Here is a 27415-nt window from a genome sequence, read left to right as displayed (position 1 = left end):
CCCATGGCTCTAACAAAATAGGATCTCTGCTCTGCACAGATACTCGTTACTTTACCAATCTGGTCATAACCTTTCGCTCTTTATATCCTGACTCTCTCCTTTTGCCAATGGATGAAGAAATCTGCTCTACTTATAGCTGGACTTTTGGAAAGAACGCTTTCTAGATAACTGGGCTTTGATGGCTTGATTGTTTCTACCCATAGGCCTCAATAAACTGGAACTGATGGGCAATGTTGTTCTGGTTTGCCTAGATTGATGTCTCTGAGCAGGTGAGCCAAGTATATCGTCACAGTATATGTTTCTGAGATTGAGTAAATTAAAAAAAAATTTGAATTATCACACTTTGATTTTTCAGGTAATTGCTTTGTACTGCACTTTCAGCAAGACCATTCAATTGCGGATGCTCTGGACTACTAGTACGAAGTCCCATTCTCTGGCAAATTTCTGAAACAGTTGACTGGTGAATTACGTACCGTTGTCAGATTAATTTTGGTAGACTGAGAAATGGCATTTCAACTTAGTAATGACTGTAGTAGACGTTAGATTAGGTAGTGGATCAATCCCAAACCAGTTTGAGTAAGAGTCTACCAGTACTGAAACAGGCATGTAACATAGCATGGTGATCCCACTGGGAAGATGCCGCTCAGAGTACCTCATTATCCCTTTTTAAGCGCAACCTGGATAACTGGATGGGAAACGGAAAATACACCCCTGGGATTCCACCTGTGTCCCTGCTAGACAAGGGCATCTGGTGCTGACTTGTCTAAACATGGGCTAAGCTCTTGGCTAGGCTTATAAAGGCCTCATGGTCAATATCTTATTAACTTCCTATGATCCTATTTTTTTTAACGAGCCAGCATAAGAATGGGAAAGGCCATTGTATGGGAGAATGCATAACTAGCTTGAAAATGTGGGCTAGTCTCTGTAATGGAAGATAATTGCAGTTGCATCCCATGTAATAGAAGTCAGCAATACACAAGCACCTATTTAAAGGCAGGAAAATTTCATTATGGCATAAGTTGTTAGATTAGGAGTTTAGAGCACATTTCTGAAATGAAGGACTTTTAACCAAGGCTGGAGCAGTCTGTGTCAAGATAGGACTATATTTTGAGGAAGCAAACTGCTAGTGGAAGCCCTGGTAATTGCAGCTCTGAATTGTCTGATCATAGATTTGTAGGTAAAATACTTTATTTTTCCCCAGTGGAAGACCTGTTGACAAACTCTGAATTGCGTAATATAAGCACTATTGATAGAGACTTGTTTCTTCAGTGCTGTTTACTGAAAGGTGTATTTAAGACTTTAGCCTTGAAATTTGTAACTTGCACTTGAACTGAGTGCTGTCGCTAAAGCAGCTAGTGATCTGAAGGGTTTGCTTTCCTGAAAGGTGAATTGCTGCCTTATTTCACCTCTCACTTAACCTTTTGCTTCTATCCATGGCAGAACCAGATAATTTTATGCTTAGGTAAACCCAAGTCACTGTTTTATGCTGCTTGAAATTCTATACATATAAACATAAATGATTGTTGTCCCCTATTCAGGACAGCAGCAGATTTGGGTACCCTGCAGATAGTGACAGGGAGTGCAACTAGTCCTAGTCATTATGTAGGCTGACCATACTACTTTTGTATGCAGCTCATCTGGGTCTTCATATTCAAGCAGTTTGGCTCAAATTTGCAAGAGTATCGTAACAGACCTTTGGACAACCTGCGTATATTAAGTTTGGATGGAGTGCCTTCATAAGTATACTAAGAAACATGGCAGACCTCCAGTAGTAGCTTAGCCATCAACTAAGCAGATTCTGTTCCAGGCCCCCTGCAAGGGGGTTTAAAAAGCGCCTTCTACATCCATTGAAACCCAAAACTTTGCCTTTCTTCCCATCCTCCTTTATCCTTAGTCATTCTGAAGGCATGGATTTTCTCTTTTCTAGTAGCACTCTGATGTCCAAGGCAAACATGGTTCCCCCCAACATGTGAGATGAGCAGAGATGATGCATCAGTTCTCCCTGCCCATTTCAACTTTTTGACCTAATGGTGCAGTTTCCTGGTCCATCCAGATATGTTTGCAGAGATAATTTCTTCCTGGTTCCTGAAAAACATTTGGTGTTCAGCATAGATCAGTGTTGCAGCAGCATAAGCTTAAATGGGTCCTACCCCGAGGACCCATCCAGCTTTTAAAGCTAAGGGCCATCTTCCACATGCTCTAGTTGTCAAGAGTTTGAGCAGAGCTCCATGTAAAGACAGTTGGGGTGCTAAAATCTTCAAAGATTGACACTGAACAGCACTTCTTTGGCGGGTCCCATCAAACTGTCAATCTTCTAGTGGTCCCTCAAGGCTGAGTAGGTAAATCCCCTGTTAGGGAAAACCTTCTACTAGCTAGGGATTAGAATCCCTTAATAGTTTGTCCTTTTCTGGGGAGTTTCCCAAGAAAGGGAAACTTGGCAAGAACTTTCCATTCTCCTGATACTATTTCTATGAACAGGATTTACTTGGATTTGTTTAAGAACTTGTTGATGCATTTTGTTTTCCTTCTTTTCTCAGGAAATAAAAGGAAGAGATCCATCTATTTCTGACATGGATGTTCAGTCTGAAAAGCAGGCATTATGTGATGGTTGTACCTCAGGAGTTTCTTCACTAGCTGAACATTTTGACTTTGAAGAAAATGTGGTTAGATTTCCATCCTGAGGAAACTTTAGCAGTAATGAAGAAAAATTTTCAGTAGGAGCAAGATGAAAGTCCTGTAGCACAGAAAATTTAATTTGCTACAGCTGGAAATGTCAATTTCCGTAGCTATTCCTCCTGTGTTGCCTACTTAAGAGAATGTTTTTTGCACAGCTTTTAGTTTACCCGATAGTTAAATTCCTACTCCTAGGAAGTTTGACAAATTATGTAGAGCACCTCAGACCTATAAGCATTTGTTTTCAAATCCTAAAGCTGACCCAGCTGTGAGTTATTTCTCCAAAACTGCTTTTTACAAAACACTTTACAGCTGTTAATCCTATTCCTTCTAACAGGGATAGGATTCTGCTTCTTGTTCTTCTGATGGCAAAGACCACAGATAGAGACTGTGCCAGTGAAACATTTTCCAATGTTTCAATGAAAAATGCTCGAGAGACAGAAAAATGCACAATAGTTGACTAGAATACCCAAGAGTATGTTGGAAATGAAGCAGAGACCAGATTTGGGAGATGGAGATTGACAGGAATAAAACCAGCAACTTGGAAATTAACAAATGTGGGATTACAAACATTTAATTATGTTTGAGAAACATAGAAGAACAGGAAAACCTGCAAATATTGGATTTTTTTTTACTTTGTACTTGCATTGAACTCCCAAGCATATGCCCTACTTAATGTCATTGATGTTTGGAAGATCACATGGGAGGTAGAAGAGGAGAGTGTGTGTGTTAATTGTGCAAGTAAAACAACATTTTGTTTGTAACAGTAGTATTTTTATAATGCATTGTATAATCTGTTATTTTCAAGTGTAATGGGGATACTAAAGTAAACAGGTGCCCATGTTTTTTTTCTTGTTCAGCTTTAAGAAATATAGGCACTGCAACATAAAAAAAGAAAAGTCTGGTCAAAAGAGCAAGAAAAATATATGTGCTTTTCCTCACTCTTGCATTGGGGAATGACTGGATTAAGACCCTTAGCCTGATCTAGTAACAAGTTTTAAGAAAAAGCAAATTAAAAAAAAACATTGAATATAATAATTTTTCTTCTAGCAAATAAACGAGTGCTTGTAGAAGCAACTCCATATGTGATTCATATGTGGTTCTCGTGTCTCCATGACAACAGTCTGATAAAGAGCAATAAAAATAATATTTATTTCTTTCAGTGGCTAGGAGATAATGTTTTATGACAGCATTTATGTGTGTCCCAATTCTGGGAGAGCAGTAAGGGTTAAGACCCAGACAGCACTTAAAGCAGCACAGGCTACCATGCGTCTTAGGACGGATAACCTTCCTTTCAGGTTACCCAAGTCTGAGAAGTGTGGCTGTCAGTTTGGGACAATTGTTCCTGTTAAGAGGGTGCAACTTCAGTGTTTGAAGATGTACATAGTATTAAGTTAATAGGTTTTAAGGGGTATAGTGGGTTTGTTTTTTTTGTTTGTTTTTTTTGAGGGCTTTCACTAAAACAAAAAATTTTGAAAGATGCAACATGTACATGTATAAAAGATCAACCTGCCAAACAGTGTATGCATGTTACACAAAAGCTAGAACTAGACACTTAACACAAAAGCCATTACACACAAAAGGTGGGAATAATAACGTTAACGTAATGATGCTTTCTATATTATCTTTAAATGTAAGTGGTCTCACAGATGTACAAAAAGGGACGAGTAGTGAACTATATTAAAAAATATATGGAATGCAAATAACTATACCACAGGAGGCACATTTGGAAAGAAATGAGTATGTGAATTTAATAAAGAAATGTTTTCAGAAATGTTATTCTGCGGAATACCTGGGACAAAGAAAAAGAGGAGTACTTGTATTGATTGCAAGAGGAGCTCCAATAGTGATAGAAGATGATAAAAAGGTAATGGTAGATCTGTAGTACTAAGGGGGGCTACTGGCAAAGGGAGGAAGATCACAGTAGCATGTATTTATATTCCATGAAAAACTGCTATGATGGAGCTTAAGAAAATTCTGTTAGAAATCAGCTTTCAGCAGGGAATATTACTTATAGGTGGGGACTGGAATTTGATTTGCAGCAGACATGCATCGGGAGGGCAGAAGGCAAAATATAACAGAGGGTAGTTTCTGAAGAAATTTATGAAAATATTTGGCATGGAAGATGTGAATTCAGTACTAGGAGTTTGAAGTGAATTTGTATATTCCCCAACATACAGAAACTGGGCTAGGCTAAACAGAGCTTATATTTTGGAGGAACATGTGCATTTAATTGAAAGTTGTGATAGCTAATGAAATAAAAATGAGGCACTGGTGCTTTTCCACCTTTCTGTTGAAAAGAAAAAAAAATTTGAGAGTTATTAGAGAAAATAGAAATTTCTTCTGAAAATATAGCTTGAGTGTTGGATAAAGTTTGAGAGATTAAAAATAGGGTTGAATTGAGAGGTGTGGTTAAGTAACAATTGTTTAGAGGGACTGACAAATATGTTCTTTCATTGCACTATAATCTGTAAAGGAAAGCATTGAGCAACTGGCAATAAGAAACAAGATAACTTTAGTAGGACAAAAGCTTAATATTGTTTGCATCCTCTTGACATTATTTTGTGACACAGCCCAGCACATAGCAGACTCTGAATGATAAACGTGCCTACCATTCAGAGTAAAGGAAAGGCAACCATGATGCCCATATTTTATTGAATGGGATACCCTTGAGTTAATTGTGATTTGTTCTTTGGGGGGGGGGTGCATGCGCACACTTAAATGGCGTGTTATTGAAGGAATTTAACTTGAATGAGAGTTGCCCAGATAACTGACACTGAACATTTGTCTGAAGAGCATTAATTTTTGTTTGTAATTATAACTTTGTAACTTGCAGTTCTGACAAAAATAATTTTATTTTTCAGACTGATCCAGCCATCCTAGGAGGAATGATTGTCAGTGTTGGTGATAAATATATAGATATGTCCACAAAGGCGAAGATTCAGAAATTTACCAACATAATGAAAGAGAGTTAAAAACAAAAGATGGTGGAAGTAAATTATCACAGCAGTGAACAAATTATTTGTGGGAAATGCAATAAATGTTTCCTTGTTCTGTCTTAACCTTTGTTTTTTTTTTCTCTAGAGGGATTGAGATTTTGTAGTGCATACATTTGTCTGTCTTGTCTGTAAGTCATGACTCTCACACTCACTACTCAAAACACTAAAATATCATCATTTTGACTTAAATTTAATGCCAGCAAAAAAAAAAAAACTTTGCAGGCCATTGTGGAAACAGATGTGGGCTATCATCTAAATTACGGACTTGAGCTTAGACCTGTAGTCACTTAAGTCAGGCTTTTTACAATTCGTGCCATGTAGACTTATTTCTGAAGGCTCATGAAGTTTTACTTGTTAGCAGCATCTGCATGTCTGTTGTATCGGAGACCACCTGGTGCCTACAAAATGGCTTTGCATAACTGGGCTAATATTTTATATAGTGGTCTTTCAAATTAAGTAAGTTACAAAAAAGGTTTTAACAGCTGTAATTCTTGAAACAGAGTATTGTTTTTAAATGATGGCTTTGTGCAGTTCAAGAAATGAAAAGTTCACAATAGTAGGAGGTTTGATGCATTTTGTACTTGATGTAAACACTGACTGGCACTAATTTTGTACTCATTTCCCACCTGTTCATTACATAAATTTCTGCAGAAACTACTGTTACTGGCAGCACTTGTCTATGCTGACAAGCCATTTTATTCTTTTATCATTGGAACCCTCAGTGCACAGATGCATGTTGGACGTGCACACACTCAGTCTGTTGTAAGAATATGAAGAGTGGTGATGGAATTTCTGTCCAAGTAGGTTTGCAGGCTGTTGCTAGGCATGTAGTCCAGGATACCATTAAAGACCCTAGTCTTTATTTTGTATTACCCCAAAGCACTTTGTGGTTAAGTGATTTGCTGAAGGTCACACAGGTAAGTGAAGAGGGAAAGGTTCAAACCCTGTATCCTTGGCACAGTAAGCAGCTCATTAACAAGTCGGAGCTTTACTGCTTTGTGCTGACTGCTACACCTTCCAAATATATTCCTCAGTCCCATACTTGATATAAGGCTTGAGGCCATAAAGGTAAATGGAAAACGCTTGTATTCTCTGATTGCCCCATCGCATACCCCTCCAAAAAGTTGTCTGTATACCACAGTAATTATTTCTACACAGTATTGTTAAGTGACTGGATCTTGTGTACACAACAAGTAGTTCTATTGTTTTTTTAATTAGGTTATGGAAGATGGGTGGTGGTCTTCAATGTGGGACCCTTTAGGTGAGAAAATTAGCCATGAGAAATTCTCATAGATCCTGCAGGTCTAGTTCTTTGTGAGAATGGGGTTGATACTGAGTGCTTTCCTTGATGTGCCCTGAAGCAGACCCATAAACCACAGCTTGTGGCTCAGCTCTGCCCAGACTCTCTGGAACGGATTGCATCCAGTACTTGTCAGTCTGTTTTGAGAGACTTAAGCACAGTCTCTGTTCCCTCTACATTTGTTCCCCAGGTTCTTTCATTGCTGGGACTGTAGAGTTTAATTGTTGGATAAGCTTCCCAGTGGTCAGTCATGCTCATAATGATGACCTTGTCCAACTCCTCCTTTCTTTGTGAGTTTACTGCTTGAAATTCTTAGTCTGTAACTGCCATCAATGTGGTCCTTGATCTTGGCCATAACTGATTTCATTCTTTCTTGTTTTTTTTTTTCCAGCCATCTTTATTAAATTGTCGTGTCTGACATAGGCAAGCTTACATTTATATAAATAAAAACAAGCAACATTGACACCACTTTAGTTGCAAACATTATACATCACAGACACCATTGAAACTGTAGTTGCCATCATTATACATCACTTATCTATCCAGTCACTGTCAGTTAAGCATTATGTGGCTCATTCAAGTCCTCTTAAACCTCCTTCCATCTCTGCATATATTGTTCCACAATTCCCGTTTTCTCCTATGTAATTTGCTCCATTCCTTACCAGTTGATATATACTGGGGAACCCTCCTTGGTATGTCTGTGAATGGTCTTCAAAGCTGACTTGGTTTATGTTCCCTGAGAGATGTACACATACTCCCTAGTATATCACTTGGTAACAGTGGAAGTTACAAATCCCTTATTGTTTTACAAATCCCTTATTGTTTTTCAATTTGCTGGGAGATGATCACAAGTGAATATATTCAAATTACAAAATCACAATGTGCATCTTTTCTTGAGTACAGGGATGTACTGAAGAAATGCCATATTTGATTGGTGGAAATAATTAACAAGTATTACCCATGAAGGAAGGTGGAGTCCTTATTGTAGAGTGACTGACGTAGTAACCACTTACCTGTTTCCCAATTAATGGGTATTATAAAAGGAACACTGACAGCTAATTACTAAATCCTGCTGTCTCCTAGACTGAGAACATCAGCACCTAAGTTTAAGCTCCTTTATTTAGCAGCTTGGGTGTTTTCTTTTATGGTTATTGTCTGTTTGCAGCAGTTTTACATATTTATGACAGGCTAGGAGGCATGTAACAATTTGCCTTAACGAAAAATAAATAACCACGTTATTTTGGCCTGGATTACCCCACTACTTTTGGGGGGTGATCTGTTTAAGGAGCAAGCCGACTGGCAGAGTGCAATGCCTTAAACTGTTAATCTCGCAGAATTCTGAAGATATGTTGGCCCTAGAGAGGAGGTGCTTTGTCCATTCCCTGCCCTGTGACCTACAATGTCTGCATATCCTCCCCTCCTTACCCTTTTGGAGACTTCATCCTGGATTTTGATTTCCAGGTGTATGTGGAATATGTGCAGCCTTCAGAGTTCCAAACTGTGCTAATGGGTTTGTCCCTATCCCTAAGGATATTTCCACCATCCTAGAAGATAACGTTCTGGTTCTCTCAAACTTTTTGGCCACCTTTTTTTTCAGTCAGCAAAAATAAACTGCTTTTAATTCTTACAATGCCCAGATCAACCTACAGACATTTGTCCTCTGGCATTTTTTATTTCCTGTTTGCTAAGAAGTGTGTAGCCATCTGGCATAGGCTTGTACCACAGGTAGGCCAGCTTTCATTCTTGTGGACAGCTTTTCAGTTGGAGAGAGGGGAAGGCACTTCACCCCTTCCACCTTTTCCTGAATTAGCTTATTTGACTCTAGTCTCCTGTCTTCTTGTCAGGCTCACCAGTGCAGGACCTCTCATTTGGCAAGAAGCATACATTTGTGAGTAGAGCATCTTAAGCAGTGCAGAACTGAAGCATTACCTTCAATACTCTACATATTTAGAAAAATCTTTGAATTGCCTAGACATAGGCTTTTTCGAGTCTAATTATGATGGCTGCCAAATAAAAGCAATTGCTAGAAAATGGAAATCAAAGTCTAAACCAACTTTACTAGAAGTATTGAATATAATAGAGGTAAAACAACTGGAATTGGGATCTTTAGAAAAGGGTAGGCTCAAATCACATAGAAAAAATGGGAATTGTGGGAACCACGTATGCAGAGGAGGAATGAGGTTTAAAATCAAGATTTGAATGAACTATATAATGTTTGACTGGATAGATTATAAGTGATGTATATTGTTGGCAACTACAGTTTTAATGGTGTCTGTGATTTATAATGTTTGCAGCTAAAATTGTCAATATTTGTTTTCATTTATATAAATGTATGATTGCCTATGTCATACACAATAGTTTTAATAAAGATGTTTTAAAAAAAAAAAAGGTGGGAGGGAGACTTTTTCCACTTGTCCAGACTAGTAGAAAAATAATACCTCAAGCCTGTGGGTACTTAACATAATTGCAGATGGGTGCCAACTAGAATTTAGGTCAGAACTTCACAGCAAGGGGATGCCAGACATGCCAGCAGAACCAAGAGTCCTTTGTTATATTGCATTTCTTGTTGCAACGGGGCAATAGAAGTCATCCCAAAAGTGGAAGGAAAGATGTCCCATTTTCATGTTGCAGTATTCATAACCTTTGGGTTAGAATTTGCCTAGCGGCCTAAACGTTTGGCCAGTATACAAAAGCTTTAGTCACTGCAAGGTACGTGGGATGTCTGATGTTGGCCGTAGGGTGTGTGGGCCATAAGAGTGACATCAGCAAGTACCTTCCTCAGGACCTCTCTGCTACCATTCAAATTTCAGCTCTTCTTACTGTCTCTGCCTTCGCATCCTGCGATTTAAAGAGAAGTAGACGTTGGGTCCTTTTTCTTTTTGGTCACCTGCATGCCTGCCCAAATTCATGTCATCCAATAAAGGAAAGTGTAGGTGTGGATGTCAGATCCCACATAAGGATGCCTACGACCTGTGTGTGTTCTGCCTAGGGCCCAACCACGACCATAAGTCCCACGTGATTTGTCAGGCCTTTGTCCCAAAGACTTTGCAGCCATCTGTACGTCCTTAAAATCACTCGAGATAACAAATTCCCCAAATGTCTCATTCTTGCAATGGAAGGGCCATCCCGGCCATACCATCCAGCCACCGAAAAAGAAGGCCAGAGTTACCAGGGCTGAGACTACTGCTGCACCTGTTCCACTCGACATTCCCTCCGTGACTTAGGTATGCCTGGTGGAATGTACGGAACCAGCTGACTCTGATATAGCAGGTACTGTTACAGAGGCTGCAAAACCAAAGTCTGAAAGCACACGTTTAGATAATGCAGACATCGTATGCCGACTGCAACGGGGAACCTCAGCTCGCTGCGGACATCCAGACCGGTCCTTCTGTTAGTGAGGCTTCTGAATCTAGGCCCTCCTTAGGGCCTACGATCTCCAGGCCTGTTTCTTTAAAAAAGAAACGGAAAACCAAACATGACTTCACCTTCTGAGAGCTTGCCTGATTGACAGCCTTTCTCTGTGTTTGTTCAATGCCTTTATGGACTTTAGGCCTGCCATGGCTGCTTCTCTTCCAGCTGCCCCTCCTGTTATCAGTCCTAGGTCTCCGACTGTAGAACCTATTACAATAGAGGCTGAAAACTCTTCATATTCCTCTTCAGAGGATTCTCTGTCTTATGCTTCACAAATGCCTTCCCCTCTAGCATATGCCTCCCCAGAGGAGGACTCTGAGGGGGATTCCCCTGGGGAGGACCATACCTTTGGATGAGAGAGTTTTTCAAGTGGTACTCCACAGAAATGTGTGAAATCCAAAAGAGGTATTATGAACTCCTGCAAATGGATACCCCTTCACCTTCTGCCATTCCACCAGTCCTACCAGTCTTCTTAGATGCCTTTTCTACATCTAAAAATCCTGAATCCCAACCCCTTGCTTTTAGAAGGCCTGACAGATTTTATAAGGTCCCGGAAGGGACGAAATTGCTATTAAAATGCCGTGTTACAGATGCTGGTACCAATTCTCTCTCTGCAGACAAACCCTCCAGACTGCTACCCTCTACCTATGTTCTTCCTACTGACAAGGACAGCAAAACTATGGAGAGAATTGGTAAGAAGGTGTACACCTCTGACACTTTGGCATTAGGGCCATCAACTACCAGACAAATATGTCCAAGTACTCCGTGGCCCTTTTGACTCAGGCTTCATAGCTCTTAGATGATCTCCCTGATTCGGCCCCAAAGTCACTAATCTCTAAACTGATTATCTTGTCCTCACAAGTGACAAGATACTCAGATGCAGTTATGATGCTGCAGAGGCCTCTGCCAGATCTGCAGCTTCTGCATCAGTGCTCAGTAGGTACTCTTGGTCGAGGCTGCAAACCTCTACCTGGCAATATCAAGGCTAAACTTCTAGATACTCCCTTGGACAATAATGCCCTGTTTGGGGCTCAAGTGGCAGAACTTTTCAAAACCCTTCAACAGAAGGGGAAAGAACTACAGGACTTGAAACATTTGTTTTATCACCATTTCTTATATTCCACAGAAATTATCTTACTAGGACCCAGTTCATTAGAAAACATTCTGTTGCTCCTCCCCTCTCCATGTCCTGTACCCCTTTCCTAGATACTCTCACTGTCTTCATTTCTGGAAAAGCATTACTTCAGACAAGTGTATCTTGTCATTCATAGAAAAAGGTTACTTCATTACTTTGATCATTCCTCCACTCTTAAGAGGCATCCCATAGCCACCAAAGGACCAGCTGCCCCTATCCCAACACTCCCACCCCTTGGACCACACTATTGCCTTCCTACCATGCTAAGGAAGGAGATGAGATCCTTTGGTAGGTGGATCAAGTCTCTCTGAACCTAGGACTTCCCTTACAAACCCCTAACTCCAGTCCAGGGAAGGTATATAGATGCTTCAAACCTAGGTTGGGGAGCTGCTGTGAGCAGCTTGAAGGTGCAAGGCACATGGTCAGGCCCCTTCAAGAGGGAGCACATCAACATCAGAGAGATGGGAGCTCTCATCTTTGTACTGAGGGCCTTCCAAGGTGTTCTGAAGCAAGTACCCCCCAAAGTTGTTCACTGACAACACTGCTGTTCTTTGATATGTGAACAAACGGAAGAACTAGATCATACTTGCTATGCAGACTTGCACACCAGGCTTGGGAATTGGTGGTCCAGCATGGAGTCATTCTGCAAGCTGTCTGTATCCCCTCAGCTCAGAACACTCATGCAGACATCTTGAGCAGGTCCATGTCACAATCCCACAAATTGATGCTTACACAGGGATGTGTTTCTGGACATAGTCTACAGGTTGGGTGGGGCACAAATAGATCTGTTTGCCTCCCCTCTGAACAGACAGCTTCCACATTTTTGTACCAGGGCACTCAGCCCCCTAGTGAGGGTGACGGACGCCTTCTCCCTCTCATGGAAGGGGATGTTTATGTAAACACCCCCCCTTCCCACTCTTACAAAACGTTCTAATGAAATTCAGCAAGACTAACCAAAAATCTTGTTGGCGACTCCCTTTTGGCCAAGACCGCACCGGTTCCCTCTCCTTCTGCACTTAGCCATGGGCAGTTATCACAAGTTACCTCACATTGGACCTACTCACAGGACAAGGGATCCGTAATCCATCCCCACTTGGAGTCTCTGAGCCTAACCCTGTGAGTGATAGTTTTTTGATCCCTTTCAGACACCTTTACTCTGAGCACGTGCTAAATGTCATGCACAAGGCTAGGAGATCCTGTCCAAATGGAAAAAGTTCTCCATTTGGTGTCTAAAAGGACAGTAGACTCATTTCAAGGAGAGGTTCCCTTGGTGCTGTCTTACCGGTGTGAATTGTTGTACGCAGGGTTGGCATATTCCTCTGTTAAGGCCCACCTTGTAGCTATTTCTTCTTGTCTGCCTCTTGACCCTCCACTTGCTTCTAGACTTCAAGTGAAGATATTCCTGAAAGGAGTTCTACACCTCAAGTTCCCCAGAAGACCAGTTCCACTGCCCTGGGACCTTAACTATGTTCTAGAGAAGCTCAGCTTTGCCCCATTTGAGCCAGCAGCTACAGCCTCTCTCTAAAGTACTGCACGTGGAAAACTGCTTTTGGTGGCCCTGGCATCAGCCAGGAGAGTGTCAGAGCTCCAGGCCCTGATGGTCACCCCACTGTTTTTAATCTTCCATAAGGATAGGGTAACCCTACCATCTAACCCACCTTTTATGCCTAAAGTGATCATTGAGTTGTCCCTGAACCAATGTATCCACCACCCCACCTTTTTTTGCAGCCCCAGAATGGGAGTGAAAGAGTTCTGCATTCCCAAGATGTTCACAGACAACTAAGATTCTGCCTAGACTAGACCAACTTCCTTAGGAGATCAGAGCAGCTCTGTTTCTCCTTTCACCCCAAGGCGCTGGGAAAAGCTGTGACAAAGCAGACTGTTTCTATCTGGATTTCCAAAGCCATCTCCTTTTGTTATACCTACCATGGCAAACACCTGGACTCTTAACATAAAAGCCCTTTGCACTAGGGGCATGGCCTCCTGTGGAGCATTTTTCAAGGGTCTGGAACACTGCTTCTCTTCTAGAAGTAGCTACCTGGACATCTGTCCATACATAAACTGGACCATATATCCAGATCTAGAGCAGGATTTGATAGGGCAATCTTGCATGGATTTTTGGAAAATAGTTCCAAACCACCCTGTTATTCTTACCTTTGAACTATGGCACTCACCCAAAGGTTATGAATACTGCAACACGAAAGTAGAAGGCCATAGAATAGTTGTGTAAAATCTTACCATAACCATAGATGTCCTCTTCCATGTTGCAGTATTCTATCTCACCTCCTACCCTGTGGAAAAGAGAAAAAAAAAAGCTTTGCTGGATGATTCAGGACTTGTGCGGTTATCCTGTGACTGGTGTCCAACTGGGACATTCAGTTCTGAGGAAGGTACTTGCAGACATCACTTTTATGGCCCACCCACCCCACGGCCAAAGTCAGACGTCCCGCATACCTTGCAGTGACCTAAAGCTTTGCTGGCCGGACTTTCAGGTCGCTAGGTGGAGGCAAACCCAAAGATTGAGTACTGCAACATGGAAGAGAAGGACATCTATGGTTATGATAAGATTTTACACAACTATTCTTTCTTTTCCTCAGGGTTCCCAAGAAAGGACTGTCCATAGAGACCATTTTTAGATTTGTCTAAAGTATCTGGTTGTAAGAAAAATCTATGTGTTGACGTTGACCCTTTAATCCCTTCTCACCTTACCAAGCCCAAAGGCATTTATTGGCTACAATGGCCTAAAAGATGCATGTTCATCATGTTCCACTGTTGCAGTCATTACATTTTGGTTATCCTGATGGCAGACTACCCGCAGTCGGCCTGAATTCCAAAGTCCTGGTCTGGCGTCGGTTGCTGTCGCTTCTTCCCTGACGTCAGTGTGCCAGGGGTATAAAAGATGCAGCCGACGCCATTTTCTTCAGTCTTTCTTGCTGCGTGGTGCCCGAAGCAAAAGCAGTTCGTAAGTGCCGGTCGGCCGACTCCTGAGATTTTCGAAATTGAATTTCAGAACCGAAGTCTTCAATAAAGCTAAGTACCCAGTTGGCGAAACTTTGTTCTTGCTCCAGACCAATGTCAGAAAAAAGTTAACAATTGTATTTCTTGTGGGAAGCAAATACCTCATAAGGATTTCCACTCTTACTGTATTTCTTGCCTAGGCCCTGACCACGACGTTGCTAGTTGTTAGTTTTGTGCTAGATTTAACAAACGCACTATTAAGCGTCGGTACGATTTTGCTTTTCTTTATTTTGGCAGAAGGTTTAATTACATAATGCCGTTGGAACACCCAATGACCGGAATTCATAAAAAACACAAGGATAAAGACAAGGACAAGCATCCGAGGTCCAAAACCGATGACGAAGCCTCTTCTAGGCCAGTCGCTGGTTCGCTGGCGCTCAGTGAGGCGCATTCGCAGCCCCTGACTCCCGCTACCTCAGAACCACAGGCCGCCTCCGACTTCCACGTGGAGACAGCTAGGCCTCTGGATACTCAAGGTATTGGCCCTTCGGAAATTAATCCCTCAGATGGGTCCGGAGCCGCTGAGCAGGCATCGGCTTCTGAGGCTGTCTTCAGACCTACACAACTTCATATAAAGCCTACTTCAGCATCCAAGGCAAAGTCTAAAACAGTTTTAAAGACAAGGAAAACAGTACAGCATTCTCCAGGACCAACTTCTATGCCTAAAAAACAGATGTTCAAAATGGCCGAAGACCCAATTACTTTGATCAGGGGTTCCCATCCCCCTCCTGATAAGAGGCCTAAGCAAGACACTGAATACGATTCCTCTGATCAGGTTTCCAGTTCCTCTGACTCCTCTTCTGATCAGGGATATTCTGATGTTCATTGTGTTACCCTGCTGCAGTCATCACACTTGGGTTATCCTGTCATCAGGCGGTCCCGCAGTCTGCCTGAATTCCAAAGTCTTGGTCCAGCGTCAGTTGCTGTCGCTTCTTCCCTGACGTCAGTGTGCCAGGGGTATGCAAGAGGCATCTGACGCCATTTTCTTCAGTCTTTCTTGCTGCGCGGTGCCCGAAGCAGAAGCAGTTCGCAAGTGCCGGTCGGCCGACACCTGAGATTTTCGAATCGAATTTCAGTCCGAAGTCTTCAAAGCTAAGTACCCCATTGGGGAACCTTTTCTTGCCTCAGTCCGATGTCAGAAAAAGTTAACAATTGCATTTCTTGTTGGAAGCAAATACCTCATAAGGACTTTCATTCTTATTGTATACCTTGCCTAGGCCCAGACCACGACGTCATTGGTTGTTGGTTTTGTGCTAGGTTCAATAAGCGAACTATAAAGCGACGCTTTGATTTCGCACGACACTACTTCGGTAGGAAATTTAATTATACTATGCCATCGGAGCAACTGACTACCAGCGTGCATAAAAAACGCAAAGATAAAAACAGGCAGCCTAGATCCAAACCAGACACCGAGGCCTCGGCTGGGCTGGTCGCCGGTTCTCTGGTTTTCAGTGAGGTGCCTACGCAGCCCCTGGTGACCGCAGAATTGGAACCCCAGACTGCTTCGGATTCTCAAGCAGAGAGTGCTAGGCCGACGCAGCCATTTTCTTTAGGCCCTACCGACAACATTGCAGAAGGAGAAGCCGGTGCTTTGGAAACACCTTCGGTTACAGAAGGTGTCTTCAGACCGACTACTCTCACCATAAAACTCCTCTAAAACCAAAAAAGACTGCACATCAGTCTCCAGTTCAAGGCCCCATGCCTAAGAAACAGATGCTTAAAATGGCTGAAGATTTGATTTCTTTGATCAGGGGTTCCCAACCCCCCCCCCCAGACAAAAGGCCTAGACAAGAGGAGGATTATGCCTCCTCTGATCAAGTGTCTATTTCCTCAGACTCCTCTGAGGAACAGGATTACTCCTTTCCCCCTTATGAAGATTCTGATGCTGAAGATTCCATTCCCTCAGCTTCTCCCCCTGAAGACTATTCCTTTGGGGAAACCTTACATACCATGAGGGAACATTTCCACTGGGAAGGTCAGGACTACTCCGACTCAAAGAAAAGGCTCCGAGAGTTTCTTTTACTTCCCCAGCACAGACCACATGCTATCCCTCCAGTTTTAGACTTTGTGGATGATATTTGCTTAGAATCTAGTCTAAATCCAGATTCTCTGCCTCCTGCTCCAGCCAAACCAGACAGATATAGAGTGCCTGACTCACACAAATTCCTTTACAAAAGCCCTGTTGCTGACCCAGAGACAATCTCCCAGGGTCCCAAAGGGGCTAAGGCTTCTATGGCTAAAAATCCTGTACCCTCTGAAAGGGACTCCAGAGCACTAGATAGGTGGGGGAAGAAGGTTTACACCTCAGCTACTCTAGCTATGAGAGCACTAAATTGTCAATTTCACATGCTGAAATACCAGCAATGCCTAATGTCTCAATTAAAACAAAAGATGAGCACGCACCCTCAACAGTCTGAATTCAAGGAAATGCAGGATCTGTTGCATGCAGCTGAACAGGTGGGCAAACATACTTTACAATGTGGATTTGATTCCTTGGAAGTTTCCTGTAGAGCAGCTGTTACTGGGTCTGTTATACGTAGGCATGATTGGTTAAAGGAACAAACTCTGCCTGATCATGTTAAAGCAAAGTTATTAGATGCACCCTTACAGCAGGATGTCTTATTTGGGGTTAAAGCAGAAGAGGTTTTAAAGAAAATGGAGGATAAGGCAAAATCTAGGCAGACGGTCAAAGATTTCTTACAGGTACAACCCCCACTCTTCAGCAGAAATTGGGCCAACAAAAAATTGGTCATTTCCAGCTTCTGGCAGACCACAGAGGGGTAAATACAGACACCCAAGGGGCAGAGGTCAAGCACAAATCCCTTACAAACCTCGCCAATGGGGCACTGCAACACAGAAGGGAGGAGAAGACAGGCCCCAAACTACTTGAAGACAAACACAATGACTTAAACCTCAAACTGCCAAGCAAAGCTCTCTTGGCAGCTCTCTTGGGAGGAAAATTAACACTTTTTGCAGACAACTGGCGCATCATCACAAAGGACAAATGGGTGCTAGACATTATCTCACAAGGATACAGATTCCATTTCCACACCTTGCCAAGGATAAAAGGAATGCCAAACCTGCCACAAAATCAGCCATTCAATTGGTACCTACACAGGAGCAAGGCCAAGGATTTTACTCGAGGCTCTTTCTAGTCCCCAGAAAGGACAATGCATGGAGACCCATTCTGGACCTTTCAATTCTAAACACCTACTTGCAAGTACCCAAATTCAAGATGCTAACACTACAGCAGCTTCTTCCCATGTTGGGCAAGAAGGCTTGGCTAGTAACATTGGACCTCAAGGAGGCATACATGCATGTCCCTGTCAGACAGAATTGCAGAAGATACCTCCGTTTCATTGCAGGTTCAACCCATTACCAATTCTCTGCACTGCCCTTTGGCTTATCTACTGCGCCCAGGGTCTTCACAAAATGCCTGGCACCAGTAATTGCATACTGCAGACAAAGAGGAATTCAAATATACCCCTACCTGGATGACTGCCTTATCCAAGCAGAAAGCAAGGACATTTTCTTACATCTGGTGTTTGTAAAACACCGTCTAAGTTGCCTAGGGTACACAGTAAACGAAAAGAAATCAAAACTAGTGCCCTCACAAAACATGACATTCCTGGGTGCCAGCTTGAATACAACGGCCCAGATGGCTTATCTGACGCCAGACAAACTATAACTAACTCAATACTTCAAAATAATGGCAACAAAGACCCAACTCCCTGCAAGAAAAATTCTGCAGGCCGTGGGCTTCATGGCATCTTGCATACTACTAATACCATTTGCAAAACTGCATATGAGGAAATTACAATGGTACCTGAAAAGCATATGGACTCAACACAGCCACAGCTTGGAAACAATGATACCTCTCATTTCCTGCCTTCAACAGGAGTTTCTGTGGTGGTCACAGGCATGTCACCTCAGCAAGTGTCATCCTTTCACCTTACCCCCAGCCAGGCAAACTATGACAACAGATGCATTGGACTATGCCTGGGGGGCACACATGGCAGGACAGTGCGTTTAAGGCATAAGGACTGCAGATCAAAGAAATCTGCACCTCAATCAAAAAGAAATGCTAGCTGTACAGAATGCTCTGACAGCCTTCAAGGACCTCTTACATCCAGGACAGCTTATAAGGACAGACAACACCACAGTAATGTGGTACATAAACAAGCAAGGGGGTACACACTCCTACCCTCTATGCAGGCAAGCAATGACCTTGTGGAACACAGCACTGGCTTACCAAGTTCAATTACAAGCACAATTCCTCCCAGGAGAAAAGTACACATTGGCAGACTACCTAAGCAGGAACATCATGGATCCCCACAAGTGGAAACTGGATCCACAAGTATTTGCAATGATAACTCAAAAATGGGGGTGCCCAGACATAGACCTGTTTGCCAACCCCCAAAACTATCATCTATCAAAATTTTGCACAAGGACATTTCACCATCAAGCTTGGAAAGTGGACGCACTCTCATTCAGTTGGAAAATGTTGACAAATATATGCCTTCCCTCCATTGCCCCTTCTCACAAAGGTGCTGCTGAAAGTCAGAATGGAGAGACCCCGAATGATACTCATTGCCCCAGACTGGCCACGCCAGCACTGGTACCCACTACTAAGGAACATGGCCCACCATGGATATTACCACAAATTCCTCATCTTCTCACACAGCAAGACAGTCCAATTCTACACAGCCAGCTCAAAACCTTAAATTTGGCCGCATGGCAGATCACCTAAGCAACCAGCCAGCTCCTCTTTCACAAGCTGCTATGGATGTCATTCTGGAGGCCAGGAGGCCCAGCACCAGGAAAGCCTACTCGGACAAATGGAAAAGATTTTGCACCTGGAACCAAGCTAAAGGCCAAAATCCCCTTGAGCCGGACATACCTCAGATTCTACAATATTTAACTGAGATGTTACACAAAGGACTTTCCTTTTCATCTATTAAAATCCACGCTTCAGCTATTTCAGCGCACTACAACACGGAACCTCCCTTATTTTCACATCCACTTCTAAGGCAGTACCTCAGAGGGGCCAAAAACATAAGGCCTCCCAGGAGAGCACCACCGCCAACTTGGGACCTCAACTTTGTTCTGAAAAAACTTACGCTGCCACCTTTTGAGCCAGCTTTCTCAGCTGATTTAAAGTTTATATCATGGAAAACTGCCCTACTGCTAGCAATTACTTCAGCCAGAAGAGTCTCAGAGCTACAGGCACTAATGGCAGTAGAGCCTTTCCTCATTTTTCATCAAGACAGAGTTTCTCTACGAACTAACCCCTCTTTTATGCCAAAGGTGGTATCCAGTGTGGCTCTAAATCAAACCATCCATTTACCCACCTTTTTCCCAAATCCACAGAACAAAGGAGAACGACTCCTGCACTCCTTGGACATTCACAGACAACTACATTACTACTTGGATAAAACTAAGGTTTTCAGAAAATCTGACCAGCTTTTTGTATCCTATGCTACAGCATCACAAGGAAAGGCCGTCTCAAAACAGACCATTTCCAAATGGATAGGACATTGCATACATTTCTGCTACACCCATCATGTAAAACCAGTTCCTGCTAGCATAAGGCCCCACTCCACCAGGGCAGCAGCTACATCCAAGGATATTCTGGAAGCTGCAACTTGGAGTTCAGTACACACCTTCACCAAACATTATCGCTTACCACTTTACTCTAAGACTAGAGCTGGCTTCGCCACTGCAGTTTTGCAGGGCCTTCTAGCCTCTTCTAACCCTGTTTGATTCCACCTCCCATCCTTAGCTTTGGGATTCAACCCAAGTGTGATGACTGCAGCAGGGTAACACGATGAACATAGTACAGTTTTGTACCTACCATAAATGTAGATGTTCGAGTGTTCACCCTGCTGCAGTCCAGGTTACCCTCCCTCCATCCCCTCTGACCTAACTGAAACCTTTCCATACCTTAAATTCTGATACAACCTTTGTGGTGTATTTGCTTATAGCTGGAGGTATGTTTTGTTTATGCTAAACTTGTATTATTGGTACTATGTAGTGACCTCTTTTGGGTGGGCACCTGACATCTGGGGCAAGAAAAACTGAAGAAAATGGCGTTGGATGCCTCTTATATACCCCTGGCGCACTGACGTCGGGGAAGAAGCGACCGCAACTGACGCCAGACCAAGACTTTGGAATTCAGGCCGACTGCGGGACCGCCTGACGACAGGATAACCCAAGTGTGATGACTGCAGCAGGGTGAACACTCGAACATCTACATTTATGGTAGGTACAAAACTGTACTTTCCTCCCTATGAGGATTCTGATGCTGAAGATTCTATTCCTTCAGCTTCTCCTCCTGAGGACTATTCATTTGGGGAAAGCCTGCATACCATGAGGGAGCATTTCCACTGGGAGAGCCAGGATTATTCCGATTTTAAGAAAAGACTTAGAGACTTTCTTTTACTTCCTCAGCACAGACCTCTTGCAATTCCCCCTGTTCTAGACATAGTAGATGATGTTTTTTCAGAGTCCGGCCTGTCTCCAGACTCTCTACCTCCTGCCCCTGTTAAGCCGGACAGATACTACAGGGTCCCAGACTCCCATAAATTTCTTTACAAGAACCCTGCTGCTGACCCAGAAACTATCACAGGGTCCCAAAGGGGTCAAGGCTGCTTCTGCCAAAAACCCTGTCCCTCAGATAGAGATTGTAGGGCTTTGGACAGATGGGGGAAAAAAGTTTACACTTCTGCTACCTTGGCTGTAAGGGCTTTAAATTGTTAATTTCATATGCTCAAATATCACCAATACATAATGTCTTTGTTAAAACAAAAAATGTTGTCAAATTCTGAATGTTCTGAGAACAAAGATTTGCAGGATTTATTGCATGCAGCTGAACAAGTGGGAAAACGTACTTTGCAATGTGGCTCTGATTCACTGGAGGCCTCGTGCAGGGCCGCTGTTACAGGTTCTGTTATTAGAAGGAATGCTTGGTTAAAGGAACAGAATCTACCTGATCATGTTAAAACAAACTTATTGGATGCTCCATTACAGCATGATACTTTGGTGTTAAGGCAGAAGAGGTGTTGAAGAAAATGGAGGATAAGGCAAAATCTATGCAGACAGTAAAGTATTTCTTACAAGTACAGCCACCCAGATTTAGCAGGAACTGACCCTCTAAGACTTGGTCCTTTCCAGTATCAGACAGACCACAAAGAGGCAGATTCAGATGCCCTAGAGGCAGGCAACAGCCCCAGTGCTCATACAGGCCCAAACAATGGGGTGCTTCTACCTCCAAAAGCGGAGAAGACAAATCACAGCCTTATAGAAAACAGTCCCAATGACTTCCCTCTGCCAATGCCAAGCACTTATTTTTTGGCAGCACCCTTAGGGGAAAGCTAGCACTTTTTTCACAAAACTGGCACAAGATATAACCCAGGACAAATGGGTCTTAAATATAGTCTCTCAGGGCTACAGGTTCCACTTTCACACCCTTCCAAAGGCAAAAGGTATGCCAAACCTGCCACACAATCAATGGCAAGAGGCACAAAAACAAGTTTCATCTCTCATGGACAATGGGGGCTATTCAGCCAGTGCCACAACAAGAGCCAGGGACAAGGATTTTACTCAAGACTTTTCTTAGTATCAAGAAAGGACAAAGCCTGGAGACCGATTCTGGACCTGTCTATTCTAAATACTTTTCTGGACGTTCCAAAATTCAAAATGTTGACTCTACAGCAGCTTCTGCCCATGCTGGACAAGAAGGCTTGGCTTGTAACTTTGGACCTCAAAGAGGCATACCTGTATGCCCCAATCAGACAATCTTGCAGAAGATACCTCAGATTCATAGCTGGCTCAATGCACTACCAACTCTCTGCACTGCCCTTTGGCTTATCTACTGCTCCCAGGGTCTTCACAAAATGCCTGGCACCAGTAATTGCATTTTGTAGACAGAGGAATTCATCTATATCCCTACTTGGATGACTGCCTTATTCAAGCAAAGAACAAAGGTATTCTACTACAGCATCTGGTGTTTGTAAAAAGGTTACTAATTTGCCTAGGGTACACAGTAAACAAAAAGAAATCAAAACTAGTACCCTCTCAAGAGATAATATTCCTGGGTGCAAGCTTAAATACAACTGCCCAGATGGCTTATCTCACGCCAGACAAAGGCACCTGACTTCTTACTTCAAAGACATGGCAACAAAGACCCAGTTATATGCAAGAAAAATTCTGCAGGATCTGGGCTACATGGCATCCTGCATTCTACTAATTCCATATGCAAGACTGCATATGAGGAAACTACAATGGTACCTAAAAAGTGTTTGGACTCAACATTGCCACAGCTTGGAAACGGTAATTACTCTCATTCCCTGTCTGCAACAGGAATTTCAATGGTGGGCACAGGCCTGTCACCACAGCAAGGGACAGCCATTCACCTTACCCACTGCCAGGCAGACACTAACAACAGATGCATCAGATTATGCCTGGGGGGGGCGCACATGGCAGGAAAATATATTCAGGGCACATGGCCCACAAACCAAATGCATCTTCATATCATTCAAAAAGAGAATGCTAGCTGTACAAAATGCCCTGACAGCCTTCAGGGACCTTACTTCATCCAGGACAACTACTGATAAAGACTGGGACAATACTACAGTCATGTGGTACATAAACAAGCAAGGGGGCACACATTCCTACCCCCTCTGCAGGCAAGCCATAACTTTGTGGAGCACAGCATTGACGCAAGTACATCTGCAAGCACAATTCCTGCCAGGAAAGACAAATGCTCTGGCAGACAAACTAAGCATAAACCTCATGGATCCTCACGAGTGGAAACTAGATCCACAAATCTTCAACATGATAACAGGGAAATGGGGATGCCCAGACATAGATCTATTTGCCTCCCCTCAACTGCCAGCTACAGAGATTCTGCACCCGGACTTATCACACGCAAGCATGGAAAGTGGATGCCCTTTCATTCAGCTTGAAAGCCCTTACAGTATATGCCTTCCCTCCTCTGCCTCTCCTCTCCAAGGTACTCCTAAAGGTCAGACAAGAAAAGACAAACATTATACTGATTGCCCCAGACTGGCCACGACAGCACTGGTACCCAATCCTAAAGAGCTTGTCTCAAGGCCCAGCCTGGACATTGCCTCTAATACCTCATTTGCTGACCCAACAGAACATTCAGATCCTGCACAGCCAACTCAAACCCTAAATCTGGCTGCATGGTAGGTAATGTAATCATTCAGAACACACCACTCTCTAAAGCAGTTATGGATGTTATTTTGGAGGCCAGGAGGCCCTGCACCAGAAAATCTTATGCAGAAAAATGGAAGACATTCTGTGCTTGGAACCAAGCGCGGGGAATTGACTCGCTTGTACCAAATATTCCTCAGATTTTGCAATACCTAATTGAGATGCTGGACAAAGGCCTATCCTTCTCATCAATTAAGATCCATGCCTCTGCCATTTCAGCTCATTACAATACGGACCCACCTATTTTTTCTCTTCCACTGCTAAGACAGTTTTTCAGAGGGGCCAAAAACATAAGACCTCCAAGGAGAGCTCCAATACCTGCATGGGACCTCAATTTTGTCTTGGAAAAACTCACACTGCCTCCTTTTGAGCCAGCCAATACAGCAGAGATAAAATACTTGTCATAGAAAACAGCTCTTCTCCTTGCAATAACTTCAGCAAGAAGAGTCTCAGAGTTACAGGCACTAATGGCTGTGGAACCTTTTATTATTTTCTATCAGGACAGGGTTTCTCTAAGGACAAACCCGACATTTATGCCTAAAGTAGTGTCCAGCGCCAAACCATACATTTGCCTACCTTTTATCCAAACCCACAGAATAAGAGGGAGAGACTTCTGCATACTTTGGACATACACAGACAGCTACGCTTTTACTTGGACAAGACTAAAGCCTTCAGAAAGACTGAGCAACTCTTGGTGGCATATGCTGCAGGTTCGCAAGGAAAAGCCATTTCAAAGCAGACTATTTCAAAATGGATAGGCCAGTGCATTCATTTCTGCTATTCACAACAAGGAAAATCAGTGCCCAAGGGCATTAGGCCGCATTCTACTAGAGCAGCAGCCACTTCAACAGCCTTCCTCAGAGGAGTACCAACCAAGGATATTTTGGAGGCTGCAACATGGTCTTCCGTGCACACTTTTACTAAGCACTACCATTTACCTCTCTACTCTAAATCCAGAGCAGGCTTTGCCACTGCAGTTCTGCAGGGCCTCATAGCCACTCCAAACTCTATTTAGGCCCAGCCACCCAACCTCAGCTTTGGGATTCAACCCAAGTATAATGACTGCAACAGTGAAACACGATGAACATAGTACAGTCGTGTACCTACCATAAATGTAGATGTTCGAGTGTATTCACTGTTGCAGTCTAGGTTACCCTACCACCATCCCCCTTTTTCTTTGCTGGGACTTATCTGTACCTCTCTATTCTATACAACCTATGTGGTGTATTTGCTTGTAGATGAAGGTTATGTGCATGCTTTTTTATTATCATAATTTTTACAGCCTACCCTTTTGGGGGCGCCTGACATCTGGGGCAAGAAAAACTGAAGAAAATGGCATCGGCTGCATCTTTTATACCCCTGGCGCACTGACGTCAGGGAAGAGGTGACAGCAACCAACCCCGGACCAGGACTTTGGAATTCAGGCCGACTGCGGGTAGCCTGCCAGCAGGATAACACAAGTGTAATGACTGCAACAGTGAATACACTCGAACATCTACATTTATGGTAGGTACACAACTGTACTTTCTTGCACATCTCTATTCACATAAAGTTCAGGAAATCTTTTAAGATTTTGGACAAAATGATCACTTCCAACTCACCTCAATTTTTGGTTTAGCTACAGCTCCAAAAGCTTTTGTAAAATGGTACTAGTCTGTACCCATTGTAGGACAAAGGGGTACACGTGACAAAAGACCAGTACATTACCTGTATCTCGACTATTGTGCTGTCCATGCACCCGTGAGACAGGAGATCATAAGGGCCCTGATCTTTGCTGAAGAATGCCTGCAGAAGCTGTGGTTCAGTCTGTACAAAAGTCAGAATGGAGCCATCACAGAGAACATTATCCTCGGGGCTTTCCCTGATGGACCTTTCTAACCCATGACAGAAATTTGTCACTTGTATGGTTCTTCAGCTGGTGTCATAACAACTGTAGAGTACATGGCAGTTCTGTCTTTATGATCTCCTGTGCACATTTGTACAGAAGGAAAATCCAGCTCCTTTTGTGGACCATGCCCTCCCAGCACTGCCATGATTAAAAAGGGAACTGAGCTGATACCAGCTATTGAGAGAATAGAGGAATGCTTTTCTGCCCTCCTACCCCTGCACTTGAACCTAGTTGGAGACTAGACTCCATATAAACCTGAAGGACATTGCTATAGGAGTAAAAAAAATGCTTCAAGATTTAAGTTTTTGTAGATTCCAGGAATCATAAGTGTAGTAATGGGCATAAGCATAGTGATTGACAACACTGCATTCACATGGTATATCAACATCTGGGAAGGAACTCATTTGCAAGATTGCCCTGAAAGCATGGGAGTTGGTCAGAGCCTGTGATGTGACACTAAGGAAAATATATTCCCACAGGGGACAAGACAGAACCACATCAGCTGCTCTGGGAGATCTGGTTCCTAGCACAGAAATATATGCATTTTTCTTTAACCCTGTTGAACTTTCAAATAAATTTTTTTTCCAGAATCCCCCCCCCCCCAAAAAAAAAATACCCAAAAGCATGTGGATGATTTCTTTGAGTAGGTTTCTGTGTCCCTTTCTGCCACTTCCATTGATTTCAAAAGAGATGCAGCAAATATAGGAGGAACAACCCGTGGTACCTTAGTAGCCCCAGGCCCCACTGTTTCTTGCATGTCAGGTTGATGAACCGGGAGAACTTTGTTGATCCTGCCCAGGTGGATGCAGGATAGGCCTACCTACCTAGTACAAGAACACATCTGTACACCTGGTAATAAATACTGTTTTTAATTTCTCTGTCTTTTGGGTTTCTAATACCATGATGGGAATGGACCCCATTTCTAAGTCAAAGTACGATTAAAGTTCATGAAATAATTTTCACTCTGATGTCAGCCAGAAGTGCAGCACCCACAGTGTGCCCAGTACTTGACTCCTCCTGCAATCATACAGTGTTACATGAATTGGTAACCTATCTAAATACGATTGTAAATTCTTTTTTATAAAACCCGTTGCTCCTACTACTATTGGAACTGTCTGGGTATGTTTCTTCCACATGGCTCTCATTTTGCCTGCAGATCCAGATGTTTTATGACTTTGCCTCTCTGTACGCAAAGACACTGTAGTCACTGGGTGTGACAATTTCAATGATCAATGCTACTTTTGTCTTCTTTTCTTGGAACACTATATCCGTTTTTCTAGCATCTATCCTTTGAACTGTAGGTATTGGGTGATCCCATGTGATATAAACATCATTTTCTGTGATTCTTTGTGGCTTATGTTTCCAGTGTGTTCAGCCACTTCGATACTATGTTTGCACAATCTCCAGTGTAACAGTCTCGCCACATTGTTATACCTTTCAGTATACAGTCCCTCTGCCATTAGTGCATCACAACCAGCAACAAGACGTGTGATTGTTTCCAATTCGGTTTTACAAAACTTACATATGTTTCTCCCACATGTTCTGTGGACTTTGTAAATCAGCATGTACGTAGCCCACTGTCTTGGGCTGTGGATTCGGCTCTTCTTAACCTTAACCATTCCTGCGTTCGTTCTTTATCAACATCATGCTCTTCCAGAAATTTTCTATACTTGCAGCTATATTTGTTTTTTCCACATTTCTTGCCTTCTCATCTGGTCCTTCACCTTAAATTCTTTCTTTCGTTTTTTGGCACA

The 27415-nt window shown here is 42.9% G+C and overlaps 1 protein-coding gene across 3 annotated transcripts in view; it reads left to right on the top strand.

The window, feature by feature from the left end:
• Window positions 1-5735, top strand: part of ATP5PO (ATP synthase peripheral stalk subunit OSCP) — a 474569-nt gene extending 468834 nt beyond the window's left edge. For all 3 annotated transcript variants that reach the window (XM_044072960.1, XM_044072959.1, XM_044072958.1), the window contains exon 7: window positions 5538-5735. In XM_044072960.1, coding sequence (XP_043928895.1) covers window positions 5538-5648 — 111 coding nt within the window. In that variant the 3' untranslated portion in view covers window positions 5649-5735. The remainder of the gene's footprint in view (window positions 1-5537) is intronic.
• The last annotated feature ends 21680 nt before the right edge of the window (window positions 5736-27415 follow it).

This window comes from Protopterus annectens, chromosome 5.part1 (genome assembly GCF_019279795.1).
Source record: "Protopterus annectens isolate FY-2018-M chromosome 5.part1, PAN1.0, whole genome shotgun sequence".
Taxonomy (NCBI): domain Eukaryota; kingdom Metazoa; phylum Chordata; order Ceratodontiformes; family Protopteridae; genus Protopterus; species Protopterus annectens.
This window is presented reverse-complemented; position numbering and strand designations above follow the sequence as displayed.